General features: G+C 51.8%; 1 protein-coding gene across 2 annotated transcripts in view; it reads left to right on the top strand.

Annotated features, from left to right (window-relative positions):
• The window catches only part of ITGB1BP2 (integrin subunit beta 1 binding protein 2), a 140,185-nt gene that overhangs the window by 66,179 nt on the left and 51,694 nt on the right, over positions 1-22,312 (top strand). For both annotated transcript variants that reach the window (XM_069209176.1, XM_069209175.1), the window contains exon 4: positions 12,256-12,419. In XM_069209176.1, the coding sequence (XP_069065277.1) occupies positions 12,256-12,419 (164 nt within the window). The remainder of the gene's footprint in view (positions 1-12,255; positions 12,420-22,312) is intronic.

Genomic DNA, 22,312 nt, shown 5'->3' with positions numbered 1-22,312 from the left:
TCCAGTCCCTGTGGCCAGGGGAAAGGCAACTGCTGCTCCACTCAGCATCTCCCTGGACACAGACAGGCCGAATCCACACCTCCAAGCCAGCAGAGTCCACCCTCCAGGCAAGGGGGAGACTGTCCAAGAGACAAACACTGCAATAGTGCTGAGCGCACACTCCAAAATCGGTCCCCTTCAAGGCAAAAATACAGGGGGGCAGACAGCCTCCAAGCACAACTTAAATCACACAAACAGACCAAAACACTCTCCCAAAACCACACTCCGAAAGATGTATGCAGCCCCACCACCAAGAATAGGGGCGAAAAAAAGGGGGGCAGAGGGAGGGAAGGGGGGGGGGGGGGCGCCACAAACCAGCAAGGGAATTCATACAGTCACGGCAAGAACGACTTCCAAACAAACACCACTTCAAAAGAGGCCAGGCCGCCCGAAACACAGAGAGTCCACAGCAAAACAAACACTCTCTGAACAACCAATACCATCCAACCAGAAATATCCTTGGGCTCCCCACCCAGGTCCCCTTGCAATCCCTGAACACCGGGCTGCACCAGGACACAGGGGAGATGCACAGAGGAACACAAAACGGAGGTGCCCGTCTTTGGCCCTCCCCCCACAAACCCAAGAAGCCAGAGCAGGTGGGGGGGGGCGGGCCCCAGGTGCAGCAGAGACTCAGGGAGCCAATCAGCCAAGTCCAGTCCCTGTAGCCAGGGGGAAGGCAACCGCTGCTCCATTCAGCATCTCCTTGGATACAGACAGGCCGAATCCACACCTCCAAGCCAGCAGAGTCCACTCTCCAGGCAAGGGGGAGACTGTCCAAGAGACAAACACTGCAACAGTGCTGGGCGCACACTCCAAAATCGGGCCTTTTCAAGGCAAAAATACAGGGGGGCAGACAGCTTCCAAGCACAATTTAAATCACACAAACAGATCAAAACAGTCTCCCAAAACCACACCCTGAAAGATGTATGCAGCCTTTCCACTAATAATAGGGGTGAAAAAAAGGGGGACAGAGGAGGGGGAAGGTGTGGGGGGCGCCACAAACTAGCAAGGGAATTCACACAGTCACGGCAAAAACGACTTCCAAACAAACACCACTCCAAAAGAGGCCAGGCTGCCTGAAACACAGAGAGTCCACAGTAAAACAAACACCCTTTGAAAAATTAATACTATTCAACCAGAAATATCTTTGGGCTCCCTACCCAGGTCTCCTTGCAATCCTTGAACACTGGGCTGTATCAGGACACAGGGGAGATGCACAGAGGAACACAAAATGGAGGTGCCTGTCCTTGGCCTTCCCTCCACAAACTTAAGGAGCCAGAGCAGGTGGGGGGGGGGGGTTCTCAGGTGCAGCAGAGACTCAGGGAGCCAATCAGCTAAGTCCAGTCCCTGTGGCCAGGGGGAATATGTGATAATCCACAAGGCTGTCCTAGCACCATCCTCTTGTGTTCAGCACTTGTGCTCAGGTGTCTTTGATCTCCAACATATAGAACCCATGCCCCACAAAAGATAAATGAGCCCCGTCCCGCCTCCAAATCATCCTTTTTTAATAAATAAGGACCTGAATCGACCAATAGGGAAGCCCCTTGGCTGGCGTGTATCACCGCCCGAATGTCCCCGGGGGTGGACATCTGAAGCCACCCCCAGGACCCTAGTCTCCTGTTCTCTGTCCTTCTGTTACTCTCTCTTTCTCTCAGTCTCTCCTCCTCTCCTTCTCTCTCTTCCCACTAGTCCTCTCTCTTTCTTCTCCCTCCCCTTTCTCTCCCCAACTTACTCTCCCTCCCCTTTCTCTCTGCCTCTCTACATCTCAATCTCCTTCTTTCTATTTTACGTTGTGTTTCTCCGGCTCCCTCTCTCTTTAATCCCTTTCCCTTCTTCTCCTCATCCCCTCTCGGCCCTTCCCTCTCTCTCTTTCTTTGTCTCCCTCTTTCCCTTCATCTCCCTCATTCTCCTGTTCTTTTTTTATATTTGACTCTTCCTTTCCTTCTCTTGGTTTCTTTATCTCTCAGTTTATTTTTCTCCCTATTCCTTCCCTTCCCTTCTCCCTGTACTTCTCCATGTTTTGTCTTCTTACCTCAAGTCTCGCTGTGCGTCTCTCTCTCTCTTTCTTCCTCCGTCTCATTCTTTTTCTTCTTCTCTGGGGCGCTCCCTTTCATTATTTTTTGTTTGAGTCCTGCTCTCTCCTCCTCTTCCTCCCTGTATTGGTCCTCACCTCTCCTTGCCTCTGCCTCTCAGCATCCATTTGCTTTTAGGTCCCGCCCACCAGACCTCTCCTAGCTGTCTGGTTGCAAAAGAGCTTCTCTGCGCTATGCAAAGGACACAGCGTGGTCTTAGAGCCTCCCACGGCTTCCAGTGGTTGGCTTCGCTGTCACTCATTTGCTTCCTTCTTATTCTATGGCTGTACTTCCTCTTCTTGCGCTTAGCCCCACCCCTGAATACCCTCTTTACCATCCTCTTGATTGTCTGTCTTGTATCCTTCCACTCCTCACTTTGAAGTAACTACTCTTCTTTTTTGTTAGGCTCTCAAGCATGTCTGTTCTAGCTCTCTTCAGGTGATTTAAAGTGAAATGTCTGCACCCCCCCATGTTACTCCCCCCCAGTGTGTTGTTCCCTATCTCGTGTACATCTCCCCCAGGCAGACCGCTCCTCCCCTGCACTGTGTTGCGCTCTCCCTCATATGCTTCTTTTCCCCTCCTTCACCTACCCAGCCGTAATTTTATTTTACCCTCCCCACTCCTCCCTGTTGCTTACCCCAGCTGCCTCCTCTGTTGTTCCCCCACCACTGGCAGACAGTTACATTTTTTTTTTTGAAGTCCGACCAGCTGCCATTTGCTCCACTACAAGTACAACACTTTTGTACACTTAGGGGCTGATTTAAGATGCCTTAGCGCCATCCTAAAGTCTTTTAGCATCATTTTTTTAATGCTTATATGGCGTTAGATCGGCAAAAATGTTGTGCCATATTTACAAAGTGATGCAATTAATCCATGCTTGTTTGTTTGGTCCTCTCTGGTCCCCTCTGGTCACCTCCGGTCCTCTCTGGTCACCTCCGGTCCTCTTTGGTTGCCTCCGGTCCTCTCTGGTCACCTCCGGTCCTCTCTGGTCGTCTCTGGTCCTCTCTGGTCACCTCTGGTCACCTCCGGGTGCCTCTGGTCACTTCCGGTCCTCTCTGGTCACCTCTGGTCCTCTCTGGTCGCCTCCGGTGCTCTGTGGTCACCTCTGGTCCTCTCTGGTCACCTCTGGTCCTCTCTAGTCACCTCTGGTCCTCTCTAGTCACCTCTGGTCCTCTCTGGTTGCCTCTGGTCCTCTCTGGTCGCCTCTGGTCCTCTCTGATTACCTCTGGTCCTCACTGGTCACCTCTGGTCACCTCTTGTCCTCACTGGTCACCTCTGGTCCTCTCTGGTCACCCTTGATCCTCTCTGGTCACCTCTGGTCACCTCCAGTCCTCTCTGGTCACCCCCGGTCCTCTCTGGTCGCCTCTGGTCTTCTCTGGTCGCCTTTGGTCTTCTCTGGTCACCTCTGGTCCCCTCCGGTCCTCTCTGGTCACCCCTGCTCCTCTCTGGTCACCCCTGGTCCTCTCTAGTCACCTCTGGTCCTCTCTGGTCGACTCTGGTCCTCTCTGGTCGCCTCTAGTCACCTCACGTCCTCTTTGGTCGCCTCTGGCCCTCTCTGGTCGCCTCTGGCCCTCTCTGGTCGCCTCTGGTCTTCTCTGGTCACCTCTGGTCATCTCCGGTCGCCTCTGGTCCTCTCTGGTCACCTCCGGTCCTCTGTGGTTGCCTTCGGCCCTCTCTGGTCGTCTCTGGTCCTCTCTGGTCACCTCTGGTCACCTCCGGGCGCCTCTGGTCCTCTCTGATTACCTCTGGTCCTCACTAGTCACCTCTTGTCCTCACTGGTCACCTCTGGTCCTCTCTGGTCACCTCTGATCCTCTCTGGTCACCTCTGGTCACCTCCAGTCCTCCCTGGTCACCTCCAGTCCTCCCTGGTCACCCCCGGTCCTCTCTGGTCACCTCTGGTCTTCTCTGGTCGCCTCTGGTCTTCTCTGGTCACCTCTGGTCCCCTCCGGTCCTCTCTGGTCACCCCTGGTCCTCTCTAGTCACCTCTGGTCCTCTCTGGTCACCTCTGGTCCTCTCTGGTCGACTCTGGTCCTCTCTGGTCGCCTCTAGTCACCTCACGTCCTCTTTGGTCGCCTCTGGCCCTCTCTGGTCGCCTCTGGTCTTCTCTGGTCGCCTCTGGTCTTCTCTGGTCACCTCTGGTCATCTCCGGTTGCCTTTGGCCCTCTCTGGTCGCCTCTAGTCGTCTCTGGTCCTCTCTGGTCACCTCTGGTCACCTCCGGGTGCCTCTGGTCACCTCCGGTCCTCTCTGGTCGCCTCTGGTCCTCTCTGGTCACCTCTGGTCCTCTCTGGTCACCTCTAGTGCTCTCTGGTCGCCTCCGGTCCTCTTTGGTTGCCTCTGGTCCTCTCTGGTCGCCTCTGGTCCTCTGATTACCTCTGATCCTCTCTAGTCACCTCTTGTCCTCACTGGTCACCTCCGGTCCTCTCTGGTCACCTCCGGTCCTCTCTGGTCACCTCTGATCCTCTCTGGTCACCTCCAGTCCTCTCTGGTCACCTCTGGTCCTCTCTGGTCGCCTCTGGTCTTCTTTGGTCATCTCTGGTCCCCTCCGGTCCTCTCTTGTCACCCCTGGTCCTCTCTGGTCACCCCTGGTCCTCTCTAGTCACCTCTGGTCCTCTCTGGTCGACTCTGGTCGCCTCTAGTCACCTCACGTCCTCTCTGGTTGCCTCTGGCCCTCTCTGGTCACCTCTGGCTCTCTCTGGTCGTCTCTGGTCTTCTCTGGGCACCTCTGGTCCTCTCTGGTTCTCTCTGGTCCTCTCTGGTTCTCTCTGGTCGCCTCTGGTCCTCTCTGGTCGCCTCTGGTCCTCTCTGGTCACCTCCGGTCCTCTCTGGTCACCTCTGGTCCTCTCTGGTCACCTCTGGGCACCTCTGGTCCTCTCTGGGCGCCTCTGGTCCTCTCTGGGCGCCTCTGGTCCTCTCTGGGCGCCTCTGGTCCTCTCTGGTCACCTCCGGTCCTCTCTGGTCACCTCTGGTCCTCTCTAGTCGCCTCTGGTCCTCTCTGGTTGCCTTTGGTCCTCTCTGGTCACCTCTGGTCCTCTCTGGTCACCTCTGGTCCTCTCTAGTCACCTCTGGTCCTCTCTGGTCACCTCTGATCCTCTCTGGTCACCTCCGGTGCTCTCTGGTCGCCTCCGGTGCTCTCTGGTCGCCTCCGGTCCTCTCTGGTCGCCTCTGGTCCTCTCCGGTCGCCTCTGGTCCTCTCCGGTCGCCTCTGGTCCCCTCCGGTCCTCTCTGATCGCCTCCGGTCCTCTCTGGTCACCTCTGGTCGCCTCTGGTCCTCTCTGGTTGCCTCTGGTCCTCTCTGGTCGCCTCTGGTCCTCTCAGATTACCTCTGGTCCTCTCTAGTCACCTCTTGTCCTCTCTGGTCACCTCTGGTGCTCTCTGGTCGCCTCTGGTCCTCTCTGGTCACCTCCGGTCCTCTGTGGTTGCCTTCGGCCCTCTCTGGTCGCCTCTGGTGGTCTCTGGTCCTCTCTGGTCACCTCTGGTCACCTCCGGGCGCCTCTGGTCCTCTCTGATTACCTCTGGTCCTCTATAGTCACCTCTTGTCCTCACTGGTCACCTCTGGTCGTCTCTGGTCCTCTCTGGTCACCTCTGGTCACCTCCGGGTGCCTCTGGTCACCTCCGGTCCTCTCTGGTCACCTCTGGTCCTCTCTGGTCGCCTCCGGTGCTCTGTGGTCACCTCTGGTCCTCTCTGGTCACCTCTGGTCCTCTCTAGTCACCTCTGGTCCTCTCTAGTCACCTCTGGTCCTCTCTGGTTGCCTCTGGTCCTCTCTGGTCGCCTCTGGTCCTCTCTGATTACCTCTGGTCCTCACTGGTCACCTCTGGTCACCTCTTGTCCTCACTGGTCACCTCTGGTCCTCTCTGGTCACCCTTGATCCTCTGTGGTCACCTCTGGTCACCTCCAGTCCTCTCTGGTCACCCCCGGTCCTCTCTGGTCGCCTCTGGTCTTCTCTGGTCGCCTTTGGTCTTCTCTGGTCACCTCTGGTCCCCTCCGGTCCTCTCTGGTCACCCCTGCTCCTCTCTGGTCACCCCTGCTCCTCTCTGGTCACCCCTGGTCCTCTCTAGTCACCTCTGGTCCTCTCTGGTCGACTCTGGTCCTCTCTGGTCGCCTCTAGTCACCTCACGTCCTCTCTGGTCGCCTCTGGCCCTCTCTGGTCGCCTCTGGCCCTCTCTGGTCGCCTCTGGTCTTCTCTGGTCACCTCTGGTCATCTCCGGTCGCCTCTGGTCCTCTCTGGTCACCTCCGGTCCTCTGTGGTTGCCTTCGGCCCTCTCTGATCGTCTCTGGTCCTCTCTGGTCACCTCTGGTCACCTCCGGGCGCCTCTGGTCCTCTCTGATTACCTCTGGTCCTCACTAGTCACCTCTTGTCCTCACTGGTCACCTCTGGTCCTCTCTGGTCACCTCTGATCCTCTCTGGTCACCTCTGGTCACCTCCAGTCCTCCCTGGTCACCTCCAGTCCTCCCTGGTCACCCCCGGTCCTCTCTGGTCACCTCTGGTCTTCTCTGGTTGCCTCTGGTCTTCTCTGGTCACCTCTGGTCCCCTCCGGTCCTCTCTGGTCCCCTCCGGTCCTCTCTGGTCACCCCTGGTCCTCTCTGGTCACCCCTGGTCCTCTCTAGTCACCTCTGGTCCTCTCTGGTCACCTCTGGTCCTCTCTGGTCGACTCTGGTCCTCTCTGGTCGCCTCTAGTCACCTCACGTCCTCTTTGGTCGCCTCTGGCCCTCTCTGGTCGCCTCTGGTCTTCTCTGGTCGCCTCTGGTCTTCTCTGGTCACCTCTGGTCATCTCCGGTTGCCTTTGGCCCTCTCTGGTCGCCTCTAGTCGTCTCTGGTCCTCTCTGGTCACCTCTGGTCACCTCCGGGTGCCTCTGGTCACCTCCGGTCCTCTCTGGTCGCCTCTGGTCCTCTCTGGTCACCTCTGGTCCTCTCTGGTCACCTCTGGTGCTCTCTGGTCGCCTCCGGTCCTCTTTGGTTGCCTCTGGTCCTCTCTGGTCGCCTCTGGTCCTCTGATTACCTCTGATCCTCTCTAGTCACCTCTTGTCCTCACTGGTCACCTCCGGTCCTCTCTGGTCACCTCCGGTCCTCTCTGGTCACCTCTGATCCTCTCTGGTCACCTCTGGTCACCTCCAGTCCTCTCTGGTCACCTCTGGTCCTCTCTGGTCGCCTCTGGTCTTCTTTGGTCATCTCTGGTCCCCTCCGGTCCTCTCTTGTCACCCCTGGTCCTCTCTGGTCACCCCTGGTCCTCTCTAGTCACCTCTGGTCCTCTCTGGTCGACTCTGGTCGCCTCTAGTCACCTCACGTCCTCTCTGGTTGCCTCTGGCCCTCTCTGGTCACCTCTGGCTCTCTCTGGTCGTCTCTGGTCTTCTCTGGGCACCTCTGGTCCTCTCTGGTTCTCTCTGGTCCTCTCTGGTTCTCTCTGGTCGCCTCTGGTCCTCTCTGGTCGCCTCCTGTCCTCTCTGGTCACCTCTGGTCCTCTCTGGTCACCTCTGGGCACCTCTGGTCCTCTCTGGGCGCCTCTGGTCCTCTCTGGGCGCCTCTGGTCCTCTCTGGTCACCTCCGGTCCTCTCTAGTCGCCTCTGGTCCTCTCTGGTTGCCTCTGGTCCTCTCTGGTCACCTCTGGTCCTCTCTGGTCACCTCTGGTCCTCTCTAGTCACCTCTGGTCCTCTCTGGTCACCTCTGATCCTCTCTGGTCACCTCCGGTGCTCTCTGGTCGCCTCCGGTGCTCTCTGGTCGCCTCCGGTCCTCTCTGGTCGCCTCTGGTCCTCTCCGGTCGCCTCTGGTCCTCTCCGGTCGCCTCTGGTCCCCTCCGGTCCTCTCTGATCGCCTCCGGTCCTCTCTGGTCACCTCTGGTCGCATCTGGTCCTCTCTGGTTGCCTCTGGTCCTCTCTGGTCGCCTCTGGTCCTCTCAGATTACCTCTGGTCCTCTCTAGTCACCTCTTGTCCTCTCTGGTCACCTCTGGTGCTCTCTGGTCGCCTCTGGTCCTCTCTGGTCACCTCCGGTCCTCTGTGGTTGCCTTCGGCCCTCTCTGGTCGCCTCTGGTGGTCTCTGGTCCTCTCTGGTCACCTCTGGTCACCTCCGGGCGCCTCTGGTCCTCTCTGATTACCTCTGGTCCTCTATAGTCACCTCTTGTCCTCACTGGTCACCTCTGGTCCTCTCTGGTCACCTCTGATCCTCTCTGGTCACCTCTGGTCACCTCCAGTCCTCTCTGGTCACCACCGGTCCTCTCTGGTCACCTCTGGTCCTCTCTGGTCGCCTCTGGTCTTCTCTGGTCACCTCTGGTCTTCTCTGGTCACCTCTGGTCCCCTCCGGTCCTCTCTGGTCACCCCTGGTCCTCTCTAGTCACCTCTAGTCACCTCCGGGCGCCTCTGGTCCTCTCTGATTACCTCTGGTCCTCACTAGTCACCTCTTGTCCTCACTGGTCACCTCTGGTCCTCTCTGGTCACCTCTGATCCTCTCTGGTCACCTCTGGTCACCTCCAGTCCTCCCTGGTCACCTCCAGTCCTCCCTGGTCACCCCCGGTCCTCTCTGGTCACCTCTGGTCTTCTCTGGTTGCCTCTGGTCTTCTCTGGTCACCTCTGGTCCCCTCCGGTCCTCTCTGGTCCCCTCCGGTCCTCTCTGGTCACCCCTGGTCCTCTCTGGTCACCCCTGGTCCTCTCTAGTCACCTCTGGTCCTCTCTGGTCACCTCTGGTCCTCTCTGGTCGACTCTGGTCCTCTCTGGTCGCCTCTAGTCACCTCACGTCCTCTTTGGTCGCCTCTGGCCCTCTCTGGTCGCCTCTGGTCTTCTCTGGTCGCCTCTGGTCTTCTCTGGTCACCTCTGGTCATCTCCGGTTGCCTTTGGCCCTCTCTGGTCGCCTCTAGTCGTCTCTGGTCCTCTCTGGTCACCTCTGGTCACCTCCGGGTGCCTCTGGTCACCTCCGGTCCTCTCTGGTCGCCTCTGGTCCTCTCTGGTCACCTCTGGTCCTCTCTGGTCACCTCTGGTGCTCTCTGGTCGCCTCCGGTCCTCTTTGGTTGCCTCTGGTCCTCTCTGGTCGCCTCTGGTCCTCTGATTACCTCTGATCCTCTCTAGTCACCTCTTGTCCTCACTGGTCACCTCCGGTCCTCTCTGGTCACCTCCGGTCCTCTCTGGTCACCTCTGATCCTCTCTGGTCACCTCTGGTCACCTCCAGTCCTCTCTGGTCACCTCTGGTCCTCTCTGGTCGCCTCTGGTCTTCTTTGGTCATCTCTGGTCCCCTCCGGTCCTCTCTTGTCACCCCTGGTCCTCTCTGGTCACCCCTGGTCCTCTCTAGTCACCTCTGGTCCTCTCTGGTCGACTCTGGTCGCCTCTAGTCACCTCACGTCCTCTCTGGTTGCCTCTGGCCCTCTCTGGTCACCTCTGGCTCTCTCTGGTCGTCTCTGGTCTTCTCTGGGCACCTCTGGTCCTCTCTGGTTCTCTCTGGTCCTCTCTGGTTCTCTCTGGTCGCCTCTGGTCCTCTCTGGTCGCCTCCTGTCCTCTCTGGTCACCTCTGGTCCTCTCTGGTCACCTCTGGGCACCTCTGGTCCTCTCTGGGCGCCTCTGGTCCTCTCTGGGCGCCTCTGGTCCTCTCTGGTCACCTCCGGTCCTCTCTAGTCGCCTCTGGTCCTCTCTGGTTGCCTCTGGTCCTCTCTGGTCACCTCTGGTCCTCTCTGGTCACCTCTGGTCCTCTCTAGTCACCTCTGGTCCTCTCTGGTCACCTCTGATCCTCTCTGGTCACCTCCGGTGCTCTCTGGTCGCCTCCGGTGCTCTCTGGTCGCCTCCGGTCCTCTCTGGTCGCCTCTGGTCCTCTCCGGTCGCCTCTGGTCCTCTCCGGTCGCCTCTGGTCCCCTCCGGTCCTCTCTGATCGCCTCCGGTCCTCTCTGGTCACCTCTGGTCGCATCTGGTCCTCTCTGGTTGCCTCTGGTCCTCTCTGGTCGCCTCTGGTCCTCTCAGATTACCTCTGGTCCTCTCTAGTCACCTCTTGTCCTCTCTGGTCACCTCTGGTGCTCTCTGGTCGCCTCTGGTCCTCTCTGGTCACCTCCGGTCCTCTGTGGTTGCCTTCGGCCCTCTCTGGTCGCCTCTGGTGGTCTCTGGTCCTCTCTGGTCACCTCTGGTCACCTCCGGGCGCCTCTGGTCCTCTCTGATTACCTCTGGTCCTCTATAGTCACCTCTTGTCCTCACTGGTCACCTCTGGTCCTCTCTGGTCACCTCTGATCCTCTCTGGTCACCTCTGGTCACCTCCAGTCCTCTCTGGTCACCACCGGTCCTCTCTGGTCACCTCTGGTCCTCTCTGGTCGCCTCTGGTCTTCTCTGGTCACCTCTGGTCTTCTCTGGTCACCTCTGGTCCCCTCCGGTCCTCTCTGGTCACCCCTGGTCCTCTCTAGTCACCTCTAGTCCTCTCTAGTCACCTCTGGTCCTCTCTGGTCGACTCTGGTCCTCTCTGGTCGCCTCTAGTCACCTCACATCCTCTTTGGTAACCTCTGGCCCTCTTTGGTAACCTCTGGCCCTCTCTGGTCGCCTCTGGCCCTCTCTGGTCGCCTCTGGTCTTCTCTGGTCGCCTCTGGTCTTCTCTGGTCACCTCTGGTCATCTCCGGTCACCTCTGGTCCTCTCTGGTCACCTCCGGTCCTCTGTGGTTGCCTTCGGCCCTCTCTTGTCGCCTCTAGTCCTCTCTGGTCCTCTCTGGTCACCTCTGGTCACCTCGGGGTGCCTCTGGTCACCTCCGGTCCTCTCTGGTCGCCTCTGGTCCTCTCTGGTCACCTCTGGTCCTCTCTGGTCACCTCTGGTGCTCTCTGGTCGCCTCCGGTCCTCTCTGGTTGCCTCTGGTCCTCTCTGGTCGCCTCTGGTCCTCTGATTACCTCTGGTCCTCTCTAGTCACCTCTTGTCCTCCCTCGTCACCTCTGGTCCTTCCTCGTCACCTCTGGTCCTCTCTGGTCACCTCCGGTCCTCTCTGGTTCTCTCTGGTCACCCCTGGTCCTCTCTGGTCACCCCTGGTCCTCTCTGGTCACCCCCGGTCCTCTCTGGTCACCTCTGGTCCTCTTTGGTCGCCTCTGGTCTTCTTTGGTCATCTCTGGTCCCCTCTGGTCCTCTCTTGTCACCCCTGGTCCTCTCTGTTCACCCCTGGTCCTCTCTAGTCACCTCTGGTCCTCTCTGGTCGACTCTGGTCCTCTCTGGTCGCCTCTAGTCACCTCACGTCCTCTCTGGTCGCCTCTGGCCCTCTCTGGTCACCTCTGGCCCTCTCTGGTCACCTCTGGGCACCTCTGGTCCTCTCTGGGCGCCTCTGGTCCTCTCTGGTCGCCTCTGGTCCTCTCTGGTCACCTCCGGTCCTCTCTGGTCACCTCTGGTCCTCTCTGGTTGCCTCTGGTCCTCTCTGGTTGCCTCTGGTCCTCTCTAGTCGCCTCTGGTCCTCTCTGGTCGCCACTGGTCCTCTCTGGTCACCTCTGGTCCTCTCTAGTCGCCTCTGGTCCTCTCTGGTCACCTCTGATCCTCTCTGGTCACCTCCGGTGCTCTCTGGTCGCCTCCGGTCCTCTCTGGTCGCCTCTGGTCCTCTCTAGTCGCCTCTGGTCCTCTCTAGTCGCCTCTGGTCCTCTCTGGTCGCCTCTGGTCCTCTCCGGTCGCCTCTGGTCCCCCTCGGTCCTCTCTGATCGCCTCCGGTCCTCTCTGGTCGCCTCTGGTCCTCTCTGTTCACCTCTGGTCCTCTCTAGTCACCTCTGGTCCTCTCTGGTCGACTCTGGTCCTCTCTGGTCACCTCTGGTCACCTCCAGTCCTCTTTGGTCGCCTCCGGCCCTCTCTGGTCGCCTCTGGTACTCTTTGTTCACCTTTGGTCATCTCCGGTCACCTCTGGTCACCTCATGTTCCACAGCCATCAGCATTGCAGACATTTAGTTTACGTGTTTAAGCCACGCCGTTTTTTGGAGAACTCCCCCTCCAAACATACACTTTTTTCATCCCACTCAAAGCCCTGCGAGAAGGTGCTGAGGTCTGTGCCTACCACTCTCTCTTTATATACACACACACACATATATATATATATATATATATATATATATATATATATATATATATACACTCCCTACCCCATGAAAGCACCTGTGAAGAGGCTCACGGGGCAGAACCAAGATGACTTGCAGTTCTGTTCAGCACATTCACTCTCCCTCTTCTCCTCAGGGCTGCACCAAAGGATGCCACAGCAGTGAAAAGCCAGTTGAGGCCCTGGTGCCTGAAGTGACCGGCAGCAAAGATGTGTCTGAACAGAGCGGGCAGCGCCATGGCCCGGAGCATATCATGCAAGGCCCCAAGTCTGCCGAGAAGATGAAGCGGGAGCGACCAAGGTATATCGGCTGGGTGGGACAGCTGGGCACATTGCTGCACGTCAGAGGATTGGGGGCAGATTCAGTGTATCAGGAGGCTTGGATGCCTGGCAGCACTGCTTCATGTGAGAGGAGCAGCCGAGGTGTCAGGCGCTGGGATGGCTGGGCATAAGATAAGGCATCAGTTTCCATGATTAAAGGGAGTGAATGATCTGAATATCGTGGCATTGGAGTCATGAAAGGGTCCTTTAATTCAGGAAATGTTTTGGTCCCCATACAAAAGGAACTCCTTTCTTGATTAAATGCATGAGTGGGAGGACTTTGTATGAAAACATTTTGAATGAACTGTCAAAAATTAGGAATACCAGGGAATCTCTGTATCTGCTCCACAGTCCATTCATATAGAGATTTAACTTTATCTGAATCCATTTTCACTCCATGATCCATGAAATAGGAGTCCATAAGAGAGACAGCGGTAACCTCAAATAAGCACTTCTCTGCTTTCGCATATAGGGAAAGGCATCTCTGTCTCTGCAAGACTTCTTTAACATATTGTCAATGTTCTTCTTTGGTCCTGGAGAAGATTATAATATCACCCTGATATATTCCAACAAAAGAGTCTAGCAGATCCCCAAAGATGTTGTTAATAAAGTGCTGGAAAGCGCTTTAATGCCAAATGGCATTATGGCATTGCTAAATATTTATAGTGATCATAACAGGTTTGGAAGGCTGTCTTCCATTCACCAACTTCCTGAAAGCACACTATAGTATATGCACCCCATAGATCCAACTTTGTATAGATCTAACAATACTAAAATAAGTGGTAATGGATAGCTCTTTCTGATTGTAATTTGGTTCAATTTGCAGTAATCCACACATTGGCGCAACCCCCCTCCTCTCTTTGGCACAAAGGAAAAAGGTGCCCCTAGAGGGGGCTGTGAAATGTCTAATGAACTTGTTCTTTAGATTGCCATCCAAATATTCTTTAAGCATCTGTTAATCTCAAGGAATAACAGGGTAATCCCCTACATGCTGCATATTAGCATCATGGACTAGCTTGATGGTGCAACCATAGGGTTGATGCGGGGGATGTATTTGCCCCTCCTTTGCTAAATACATCCAGATACTCTTGATATGCAGCTGGAATCTACACTGTTTCCTCTGAAGCCTGTGAAGTAAAACAGATCAAAGTGTGTAGGATTGTAAGATTAACATGGGGTAAGCAGTTATTTGTGCAGTAGGGACACATAAAGTAAAGGGTTTCTTGTTGCCAATCATTATGTGGGTTATGTCACATAACCACAAAGTTCCTAAAACAATAGTAAAGCAGGAGCATCAATCAAATAAAAAGCTAAAGACTCCGCATTCTCATGTAATGTAGCCATGATTAAGATTTCTGTTACTCAAACAATGTCTCCAGAAAGCAAGTCTGTACCATTGATACTTTTAATAAGTTCCTGTTGTTGTTTTCTCTTTTTTGGTATTTGAACTTTTCCCTGAAAGGTCCATAAAACACCCTAAGGCTCCAGAATCATTAAGAGCTAAAACCGAGAGTGCTTATGAAAGAGTGGGTGATTCCACCAAAAAATAGTAATGTTCCTTGGCAAAGTTGAGCTCTTTTGTTGCAAGTTTGCTCGATCTGGGTTTGCCCTCAAGATCAACCACTGGCTTTTTCTGGCCGTCTTGGACATTTTTTAAGGAAATGATCAGGGCATAGTGTTTTTCTCCTTCTTTTTATATTTTTTCTGGGTTGTAATGTGTTTTTGTAATTGCCAAACCTGCAGTGGGTCTCCTGACCCAATAATTAAATTCTCCTGCTGGAACCACAGGTATACTGCGAGTTATTCCACTTTTTCCAACCAGTGTTGTTTTTGCTGGGAGCCTATCTGTAGTGCTAAGTCTGAGACTGTTAGAATCAGTGGGTCGCTTACCACTAGTGATATGTGATCTTTCAAATCTTTACATAAACCTTAGCAGGAGGCAGCAGCTGCCACTTTGTCCATCCTTCCTGATTCTGAGACCAGTTGATTAAAGTGACTTATACAGTTAATTAGATCTTGTGGCCATTGTCTGAAAGAAAGGAGCCCCATATGGGCATCTTGTTTAATTTGGAGTTTATCAAAGATTCTTTTGAAATATTCACGGCATCCTACACCTGCAAAAGTAAAAAGATTAAAATAGAGGTGGGCAGGCCAGTAAAGTTGCAGGAAAAACCGACCATGGTGGAACCAGAGCTGGGCAGAGGCCAGGGTTGGTTTCAAGAGCAAGAGCACATGCCAAGCCGGGGTCAGGGTTGGCTCTTAAATCCAGAGCATGACCCAGAGCCGAACCAGGATTCAGGGGTCAGACTTGGCTTCAAGAGCCAGAGCACAAGCCGAGCCAGGGTTTAGGGGTCAGGTTTGTGTCTACGAGCCAGCGCACAAGCCAGAGCTGAGGTAGAAGTCAGGGGCCAGCTTTGATCTATAAGTCACAGCACAAACCGAGCCAAGGTTCAGGGATCAGGTTTGTGTCTATGAGCCAGCGCACAAGCCTGCGTCAGGCTACAGGTCAGGCTTGGCTCTAAGAGCCCCCGTACGAGCCGAGCCAAGGTTCAGGGGTTAGGTTTGTGTCTATGAGCCAGAGCCCAGTTGAGGTCAAGGGCCGACTCGGGTCTAACAGCCACGTGCAAGCAGAGCCAAGCTTTCAGAGATCAGGCTCGAGTCTAAGAGCCTGCCCCCGAGCAAGAGTGGGGCTACTGGTCAGGCTTTGCTCTAAAAGCCAAATATTGAGCCAAGCCAGGGCCAAGTCAGGGATTAGATCTGGCTCTAAAAACCAAAGGACAAGCTGAGCCTTGCAGGTTTTGACATATAAATCATGCAGAAAATGCCCTGTAAAAATACAGTAAACAGTTTTCAGAATTCAAAAAAGTATATTTGTTGACCATATGGAAGTCCTTCACTTTAGTATATTAAACATCATTGCACTGAGTGGCATTTATTAGAAAATTATAGTTCTCCAGTATTGGGGCATCTTTCATAGATTCACATGCTTGAATCATTCCCCATCATAGAAATGGGAGTCCCACGGTTTCATAGTAAGCAGTATATATCAGTATTATAGCCTATAAAGGGAATGCAACGTTCAGCTTAATAGCCTATCTATGTCCTTTTTTAAAAGGGACCAAAGTTGACCAAAAACAAATCAGGCAACAGCACCCGTAGAACACTCACAACAGAGGCATCTTCCCTCAGCTTTTCACCGCAGGTTGTGTGTGTGGGAGTCTTCCTGGGCTCTGCTCAGTTTTGTCCTGATTTGGTAATCTCCAAATAGCAGAACTGGCTAAGAAAGGTCCCTTCAGAGCTTGTACCACCTGTGGTGAGAAGAGACTACATTTGGAAGATCCTCATAAAGAATGTATATGTTGTCTTCATCCATCCCACAAGATGAGAGACTGCAGGATAGGCAGAACTGTTTCTACAAAACCCCTCAAAGACCGTGAGGGGGGGCTTTTACTATGGTTACAGAAAATTAAAACCAAGACTGCCATAGTTTCTGAGGAAGAAAGTAGTGAGTGTTCCACCTCCTCGCAGGCTTCCATAAATAGGGAAAGGTCTTGCCATGGTTCCCCTCATCACAGTAAAAAAGCCTTAAAAAAGCTGCACCACCATGGAACTGCAGAAGGCTCCTTTTATGAGGAAAAACAAAAAAGGGCTCCTTCAGACTCTAAATCTGAGCCCTCAGCTCCATCTTCAACCCTTCTGTTAAAGCCTAAATCATTTTCTGAGCTTTTCCACAAAGTGGCCAAAAATAACTACTAAATTGTCATTAACAACGTCAAAGACTTCAAAACCATCATTGACGGCAGTAGTCAGAAGCCTGACAACGATTTCACCATCGTTGTCTACCTCGTTGACGACGACATGGACGACGGTATCTGCATCAAAGAAGACTAATTTGTCATGAACAACCACCACACTGACGACGAGCTCCATTGTGTTGACTATAACAGTAACGTTGATGAAAACAATACCAACACCGTTGACGACCACATCATCGTCAATGCCGCTGTCGACGACCACCTCGTCAACAATGTCCACAAGCTCCTTGTCGATGAGACAAAATGGCCACAGCACACAGAGAGTAATGTCCAACAGTAAAGCAAGAAAAGATATTCCTGGTGTAGTTCTGTAGGTTGGGAGAAGTATGAAGTTGAAACGAGTCTCAAATCCTGTTTGCAGATGGTGTCTTTATTTGTAGGTGTTTAGAAAACATTGAGTCATCGTGGAGATACAGCCAACACGTGTTTCGTCACACAAGTGACTTCATCAAGGCTGTAATACAGTAATGACAGCAAACATTGAATACATATGTGTGTATTGGAATCTGGTGTGAAAACCAAAAACCGGAAATCATAGGTGCGAGTTTGTGTAAGTGAGCAATTAGTCAACATGGCTATAAAGGTGAGTGGTGGTGGGATTCAAAATAAGAAACATGAAAATACTAGGTAAATCACCGTGGTAATGTGGAAAATGTCTAAAAACACAAAGTGTTGGAAATTTTAAATTATAAGTACTATATAGCGATATTAGCTCGCAATTGGTATACAATTGGGAGAGTATTGCAGGACTAAGAGAAAGCAGGGAGAGAAAGTGAGTAAAAACAACAAAGGGGAGATACGGTTAAGTGAAAGGTGGAAAAAAGAAGAAGTAACGAGGGCGGTGGGTCCCGGAGGGCATATTGAAGGAGTAAACTTCATACCTGGGGCAGCTGGCCTAAGTAAGTAAGTGGTGGTGTTTAGTAGCGAGGTTGCTCTGTGATCAGTTGAGTGGGCTGGAAAGAAAGTAAGTAAGATAAACCAAAGAAAGAAAGAGTAATGGAATAGATGGAGGGGATAGGTAATAGTGTATAACAGGACAATTGGAAAAAAGGCGTAGAAAAATAAAGAGAAGGTAGTCCGGAGGAGAAAATGGTGAGAAAAGTTGGATTGGAGAGAAAGGAAAAGATATAAAAATAGATATAAAATAAAATTGGTCAGTGAGAACATACCTGAGTAAAGTGTTAAAGAACTGTAATTAGTATGACTGCGCCAGGCAGCTACAGGTACGTAGGTAAAAGGCTTGAGTGATAATGCAGATTGAGGAGGCCCTGATAAGCCTGTAATCGTGACCTAAAATAGTACCAGGAAAGAAAATATAGAGTATGAAGAAAGGGCAGGATGGCTGGCACCGGAAGACTTGAAAAGGAAATTAATGTAAAAAAGAAGGTAAAGATAAAAACGAAATGCTATCGTAAATGTGATTCGTATGAGGAGTAAAGACATTGGGAAACCGGCGTGAATACATTGTAAGTCGCAAATGCTCGAGCGGTTGGTAACTGGTGATTATGTTAAGGGAAAAAGCGCCAGAAGTTAAGTCACAACCAGTTTAAAGAAACAGAGTCGGGGCGCACGGTGATATAATGTTGGGCACATGGCCCCAAATTAGATAAACCCTGATTAGAAGAGTAAAAATAGCCCGAGTCGTGGTGGGCGACTGTTGAGGACTAAACCAAAATGAATCGTGGTTAGAAAACTGACCGCAGGAGCGTGGGCATAGACTCAGTAAGTGGGAGAAGCAGGAGTTAAAAAATAGTAATTACGGTGAGAAAACCGCTATGAAAAAAGTTACAAAGGCGAGTCTCAATCTAAGAAAGTAATAGGCATAATACGTTAACTGGTAGCGGTGAAAACAACGTTAAGAGATACGTTGTAATGGCGAGTTGGACACTTACCAGGAAGAAGCGTAGCGGTGAGCTATCAGGTAGTCGCGAGAACGTGTAATGGTCTGCGAGGGGAATTGCTTTCTAATTAAGTAGAAGGTGGAAGTGCAGCAGAAATGGATAAGGGACTTGGCTAAAATGGCAAAAACGGCGACCATCTTGGGTGTGAATGGGCTATAATGGTTAAAACGGCGGCCATCTTGTGTGTGACTCGGAGATAGCGTAAAATGATGATAATGGGAAAAGCAAAGGCAGTAAAGTAGTAAGTGAGGACGCGACAATGACTATGTTGATGCTAGGCACCGGGTGAGTGCCTAGATCAACGGTGAGAAAGATAAAGTCAAGACTTGAGAGCGTGACAATGTAATGGTGTCCAAAGATATTGAAAGAGTGAAATGCTAACATTAACTATCCTATGGCTGTTCATTTCAACACTTCACACGGGGAACAGGATCTCCTGAGCCTTAGGTTCCATGGCATCACTCAGGTCCCAAATTCACCGAGATGGGGAGACAGAACCAGAGATCTACGTAGATGCGAGTCTAAATGGATCATAAAACTTGGCGCAGTTGAACTAGGCCTGAACACGGATCGTGAACTTCACTTCTTTCTCGCATGATTCGCCATTTCCCCTGTCTTTAACATTGTACACACTAATATTTCCTAACTCCAATAATACTGTGGACTACTGTATATCCCATTAATGCACGTATGCTTTTATACAAATGTACTAACGGTTGCACTTAACCTAATATTTCCCAACTCTAATAATACTGTGGACTACTGTATATCCCATTAATGCACGTATGCTTTTATACAAATGTACTAACGGTTGCACTTAACCTAATATTTCCCAACTCTAATAATACTGTGGACTACTGTATATCCCACTAATGCACGTATGCTTTTATACAAATGTACTAACGGTTGCACTTAACCTAATATTTCCCAGCTCTAATAATACTGTGGACTACTGTATATCCCACTAATGCACGTATGCTTTTATACAAATGTGTTAATTGTTGCACTTATTTACTGCACTTCATGGTCTCTACTTTTATATGTTTCACCTACCATCGCAATTGTACAGTGCACCTAGATACATTGATTTGATTGTTGTATCCTTTCACTGCAACACATGTGAATGGCTCATATACGTTTCATCTATCGTCTTCTGGTGTCCCTGCCCAGCGATGTACTATTACACTCTTTCAATATCTTTGGACACCATTACATTGTCACGCTCTCAAGTCTTGACTTTATCTTTCTCACCGTTGATCTAGGCACTCACCCGGTGCCTAGCATCAACATAGTCATTGTCGCGTCCTCACTTACTACTTTACTGCCTTTGCTTTTCCCATTATCATCATTTTACGCTATCTCCGAGTCACACACAAGATGGCCGCCGTTTTAACCATTATAGCCCATTCACACCCAAGATGGTCGCCGTTTTAGCCATTTTAGCCAAGTCCCTCTTCCATTTCTGCTGCACTTCCACCTTCTACTTAATTAGAAAGCAATTCCCCTCGCAGACCGTTACACGTTCTCGTGACTACCTGATAGCTCACCGCTACGCTTCTTCCTGGTAAGTGTCCAACTCGCCATTACAACGTATCTCTTAACGTTGTTTTCACCGCTACCAGTTAACGTATTATGCCTATTACTTTCTTAGATTGAGACTCGCCTTTGTAACTTTTTTCATAGCGGTTTTCTCACCGTAATTACTATTTTTTAACTCCTGCTTCTCCCACTTACTGAGTCTATGCCCACGCTCCTGCGGTCAGTTTTCTAACCACGATTCATTTTGGTTTAGTCCTCAACAGTCGCCCACCACGACTCAGGCTATTTTTACTCTTCTAATCAGGGTTTATCTAATTTGGGGCCATGTGCCCAACATTATATCACCGTGCGCCCCGACTCTGTTTCTTTAAACTGGTTGTGACTTAACTTCTGGCGCTTTTTCCCTTAACATAATCACCAGTTACCAACCGCTCGAGCATTTGCGACTTACAATGTATTCACGCCGGTTTCCCAATGTCTTTACTCCTCATACGAATCACATTTACGATAGCATTTCGTTTTTATCTTTACCTTCTTTTTTTACATTAATTTCCTTTTCAAGTCTTCCGGTGCCAGCCATTCTGCCCTTTCTTCATACTCTATATTTTCTTTCCTGGTACTATTTTAGGTCACGATTACAGGCTTATCAGGGCCTCCTCAATCTGCATTATCACTCAAGCCTTTTACCTACGTACCTGTAGCTGCCTGGCGCAGTCATACTAATTACAGTTCTTTAACACTTTACTCAGGTATGTTCTCACTGACCAATTTTATTTTATATCTATTTTTATATCTTTTCCTTTCTCTCCAATCCAACTTTTCTCACCATTTTCTCCTCCGGACTACCTTCTCTTTATTTTTCTACGCCTTTTTTCCAATTGTCCTGTTATACACTATTACCTATCCCCTCCATCTATTCCATTACTCCTTCTTTCTTTGGTTTATCTTACTTACTTTCTTTCCAGCCCACTCAACTGATCACAGAGCAACCTCGCTACTAAACACCACCACTTACTTACTTAGGCCAGCTGCCCCAGGTATGAAGTTTACTCCTTCAATATGCCCTCCGGGACCCACCGCCCTCGTTACTTCTTCTTTTTTCCACCTTTCACTTAACCGTATCTCCCCTTTGTTGTTTTTACTCACTTTCTCTCCCTGCTTTCTCTTTGTCCTGCAATACTCTCCCAATTGTATACCAATTGCGAGCTAATATCGCTATATAGTACTTATAATTTAAACTTTCCAACACTTTGGGCCTGATTCTAAGCTTGGCGGGCGGCGGGAGCCGCCCGCCAAGCGGGAACCGCCAGAAGACCGGCGGTCATTCTGGGTTTCCTACTGGGCTGGCGGGCGACCGCCAAAAGTCCGCCCGCCAGCCCAGTGGGAAACACCCTTCCCACGAGGAAGCCGGCTCCGAATGGAGCCGGCGGAGTGGGAAGGTGCGACGGGTGCAGTTGCACCCGTCGCGAATTTCAGTGTCTGCAAAGCAGACACTGAAATTCTTTGTGGGGCCCTCTTACGGGGGCCCCTGCAGTGCCCATGCCATTGGCGTGGGTACTGCAGGGGCCCCCAGGGGCCCCACGACACCCCATACCGCCATCCTGTTCCTGGCGGGCGACCCGCCAGGAACAGGATGGCGGTATGGGGTGTCAGAATCCCCATGGCAGCGCAGCAAGCTGCGCCGCCATGGCGGATTCCCATGGGCAGTGGAAAGTCGGCGGTACACCGCCGGCTTTCCGCTTCTGGCCGCGGCTGTACCGCCGCGGTCAGAATGCCCGGCGGAGCACCGCCAGCCTGTTGGCGGTGCTACAGCCGACCCCGGCCCTGGCGGTATTTACCGCCAGGGTCAGAATGACCCCCTTTGTGTTTTTAGACATTTTCCACATGACCACAGTGATTTACCTAGTATTTTCATGTTTCTTATTTTGGATCCCACCACCACTCACCTTTATAGCCATTTTGACTAATTGCTCACTTACACAAACTCGCACCTATGATTTCCGGTTTCTGGTTTTCACACCAGATTCCAATACACACATATGTATTCAATGTTTGCTGTCATTACTGTATTACAGCCTTGATGAAGTCACCTGTGTGACGAAACACGTGTTGGCTGTATCTCCACGATGACTCAATGTTTTCTAAACACCTACAAATAAAGACACCATCTGCAAACAGGATTTGAGACTCGTTTCAACTTCATACTTCTCCCAACCTACAGAACTACACCAGGAATATCTTTTCTTGCTTTACTGTTGGACATTACTCTCTGTGTGCTGTGGCCATTTTGTCCCATTTTGTTCTAGGGTACTCCCAGTACCCGCTTTGGTGCCTACCGGGCAGTAAGGCACCGGGCCGTTTTGCACCGGACTTTACTCGTACTTATTTACTCTGTTTAAACTATTTGTTTACTGCCTAGAGGTGCGGCGCCTCTCACCCTTACTGCCCTCATTTCTCTTCACCTTGTCGATGACACCGACAATGGAAAAATCCTGTTCGTCGGCAAAACTTAAAAAGAGAATATCCACATTACTGTTGCCCTCACTGTCGTTAATACCGACGCCGACTTCGTGAACTGTTTTCTCACCTCAAAGTTCCCATCCTCAACCCACGTTACC

This window comes from Pleurodeles waltl, chromosome 2_1 (genome assembly GCF_031143425.1).
Source record: "Pleurodeles waltl isolate 20211129_DDA chromosome 2_1, aPleWal1.hap1.20221129, whole genome shotgun sequence".
NCBI lineage: Eukaryota > Metazoa > Chordata > Amphibia > Caudata > Salamandridae > Pleurodeles > Pleurodeles waltl.
This window is presented reverse-complemented; position numbering and strand designations above follow the sequence as displayed.